Source organism: Humulus lupulus, chromosome 4 (genome assembly GCF_963169125.1).
Source record: "Humulus lupulus chromosome 4, drHumLupu1.1, whole genome shotgun sequence".
Classification (NCBI taxonomy): Eukaryota; Viridiplantae; Streptophyta; class Magnoliopsida; order Rosales; family Cannabaceae; genus Humulus; species Humulus lupulus.
The window spans coordinates 15,103,647-15,106,949 of record NC_084796.1 but is presented as its reverse complement, the minus strand read 5'-3'; the positions used below and the strand labels follow the sequence as shown (position 1 = coordinate 15,106,949).

Genomic DNA, 3,303 nt, shown 5'->3' with positions numbered 1-3,303 from the left:
ATCCCTCTATGAAGGATGTTGTTCGGAAGCAAGTACTTAATTGGTTGGATGCTGGGGTGGTCTATCCTATTTCTGATAGTGCTTGGGTGAGCCCTGTTCAAGTGGTGCCTAAAAAGAGAGGAATAACTGTGGTAAAAAATGAGAACAATGAACTCATCCCTACTCGTATTGTGACAGGATGGAGGATTTATATTGACTACCACAAGATGAATAAGGCGATGAGTAAGGAGCATTTCCCGCTGCCATTCATAGATCAGATGCTTGATAGGCTTGCAGGCCACAATTATTATTGTTTCTTAGATGGGTATTCAGGTTACCACCAAATTTCCATCGCTTCGGAGGATCAAGAGAAGACAACATTCACCTGCCCATATGGTACTTTTGCTTTCCAAAGGATTCCTTTCAGTCTTTGTAGTGCACCAGCCACTTTTCAAAGGTGCATGATGGCTATTTTCTTTGATATGGTAGAGAAAAGTATTGAAATTTTTATGGATGATTTCTTAGTGTTCAGGTCTGATTTTGATGAATGCTTGGATCACTTAGAAGCGGTTCTTATACGTTGTGAAGAATAAAATTTGGTACTTAATTGGGAGAAGTACCACTTTATGGTGAGAGAAGGGATTGTCTTGGGACACAAAATTTCTAGTGAGGGAATTGAAGTAGATCGGGCCAAGATTTCTACTATAGAGAATTTGCCACCTCCAATTTCAGTTAAAGGAGTGAGGAGTTTCTTGGGCCATGCGGGGTTTTATAGGAGATTTATCAATGATTTCTCCAAGGTCTCAAAGCCGCTGTCTACCTTGCTAATGAATGGGGTTCCTTTTGATTTTAATGAAGAGTGTTTGACTGCTTTCAAGACTCTCAACGAGAAGCTAATTTCAGCGCCTATAGTGTGTGCACCTAATTGGGACCTTCCATTTGAGCTTATGTGCGACGCTAGTGATTATGCGGTTGGAGCAGTTCTTGGGCAGCGAGTGGACAAGGTATTTCGAACCATATACTATGCTAGTTGAACTTTAAATGATGCTCAACTAAATTATGCAACAACAGAAAAAGAACTTCTAGCCATAGTCTATGCTTTCGATAAGTTCCGTCCGTATTTAATTGGCAATAAGGTGATTGTGTACACGGACCACTCTGCTATTAAATATCTCATGACAAAGAAGGATGCTAAACCACGTCTCATTCGGTGAGTCTTATTACTCCAAGAATTCAATATGGAAATTTGATATAAAAAGGGTACCGAGAATCTTGTGGCGGATCATTTGTCTAGGCTGGAAGTTGAGGAAGATCAAATTACCAAGAAAGTGCAAATCAATGATTATTTTCCCGACGAGCAATTGTTCGGGGTGAGTAACAAAGCCAAAGCACCATGGTATGTAGATTATGTTAATTTCCTAGTGGCAAAAGTTGTGCCTCCTGATATGTCTAGAGCACAGTTGAAGAAATTCTACTTTGAGGTCAAACCTTATTATTGGGAGGAGCCCATCCTCTATAAACATTGTGCTGATCAAATAATTCGTCGTTGTGTACCGGAAGATGAAATGATCTCTATTCTTAACCACTGCCATACTCTCCATTGCAGGGGCATTTTAGTGCTACCAGGCCAGCAGCAAAGGTATTGCAATGTGGTTTCTTTTGGCCTACATTATTTAAAGATGCAAATACTTTTGTTAACTCTTGTGATAGATGTCAACACACCGGTAACATATCACGAAGAGATGAGATGCCGTTGAATGTTATTCTTGAAGTTGAGTTGTTCGATGTTTAGGGGATTGATTTCATGGGCCCCTTTCCATCATCCTACAATAACAAGTATACACTGCTCGCTGTGGACTATGTGTCTAAATGGGTGGGGGCAGCGGCAACTCCTACGAATGATGGTAAAGTGGTTCTAAATTTTTTGCATAAGAATATTTTTACTCGGTTTGGAACTCCCCGAGCTATCTTAAGCGATGAAGGGAGTCATTTTTGTAACAAATGGTTTGATGCTTTGCTTGCTTGGTATGGAGTACGTCATAGAACCGCTTTGCCTTATCATCCATAGTCCAATGGGCAAGCAGAAATTTCTAATCGGGAGGTCAAGAGCATTCTTGGAAAGACTGTTAATAGCTCAAGGAAGGATTGGTCTAAAAAGCTTGATGACGTTTTATGGGCTTATAGAACGGCGTTTAAGACCCCCATTGGCATGTCTCCTTATCGGTTGGTTTTGGTAAGGCTTGCCATTTACTGGTGGAATTAGAACATCGAGCATATTGGGCAATGCGAAGGTTGAATATGGATTGGAATGCAGCTGAGAAGAATAGGCTAATGAAATTGAATGAACTTGATGAGTTTAGGAATGAAGCCTATGAGAATGTTAAAATTTACAAGGAACGCACTAAGAGATGGCATAACAAGAGCTTGTCTCAAAAAGAATTTCAACCCGGTCAGCAGGTATTATTGTTCAATTCAAGGTTGAAACTTTTTCCAGGGAAGTTGAAATCGAGATGGTCAGGACCGTACACAGTAGTAACAGTGTTTCCTTATGGGTCGTTGGAGTTGAAAAATCAAAATAATGAAACATTCAAGGTGAACGGTCAACGAGTGAAGCCATACTTGGGTGGTCCCATTGATCAAGCCAAGTCCATTATTTTGTTGAAGCCTCTTTGATGAAGAGTTCATCGTCCGGCTAAATGACGTTAACGACGGCGCCATTGGGAGGCATTCCAAATTCATTTAAGTTCTTCCAGTTTTTAAGCTATTTTAGTTGAGACAATTATTTTTTATTTTTTTTATTAGTTTTTGGTTTATTTTATTTTATTTTATTTTCTTGTAAATATTGTGGATTTTGTCATCGTGAAATACGTGAAAAAAAAAGAAGAAGAAGAATAAAAATTGACGAGGTTGTGGTTTGTAGAGCAATCCTGCGACTGCAGGAACCACTTTCTGCGGCCGAAGGTCAAGAGATCTAGGTGCAATGGGAAGATTCCTGCGACCGCAGGAACTACTTTCTGCGGCCGCAGGATCACGGTTTTCTTCTTAAAAAAAAAATAATCAATAAAATAATTGTTTTTGAAAAATTCTTCTTTTTAGCCTCTCTCTTTCTTCTCCCTCTCATTTTCTCACTTTCCTCTTTTCTTCATCCCCCCTCCTTTCATTTTCTCTCATTCTTCTTCTCTCTTTAATTTTTTTTTTCAAGAGACCATATAAATCAAGGGTTTTGTAAGTATATTTCTCCTTTATTCATTCTCAACTTTCTCTCCATCATCATCTACCATTGTAAGTCTCCTTCATTTTTTTTCCTCTTAAGTTTTACATTGT

General features: G+C 39.2%; 2 protein-coding genes across 2 annotated transcripts; both read left to right on the top strand.

Annotated features, from left to right (window-relative positions):
• Nucleotides 1-605: 605 nt before the first annotated feature.
• On the top strand, nucleotides 606-2,242 carry LOC133831924 (uncharacterized). Its single transcript, XM_062262326.1, has 5 exons — nucleotides 606-983; nucleotides 1,239-1,460; nucleotides 1,586-1,618; nucleotides 1,772-1,891; nucleotides 2,048-2,242. Exons 1-5 carry the CDS (start codon nucleotides 606-608, stop codon nucleotides 2,240-2,242), a joined length of 948 nt encoding a protein of 315 aa, XP_062118310.1.
• Nucleotides 2,243-2,277: 35 nt separating this feature from the next.
• On the top strand, nucleotides 2,278-2,652 carry LOC133831923 (uncharacterized). Its single transcript, XM_062262325.1, has one exon. The coding sequence runs from the start codon at nucleotides 2,278-2,280 to the stop codon at nucleotides 2,650-2,652; it is 375 nt and encodes a 124-aa protein (XP_062118309.1).
• Nucleotides 2,653-3,303: the final 651 nt, after the last annotated feature.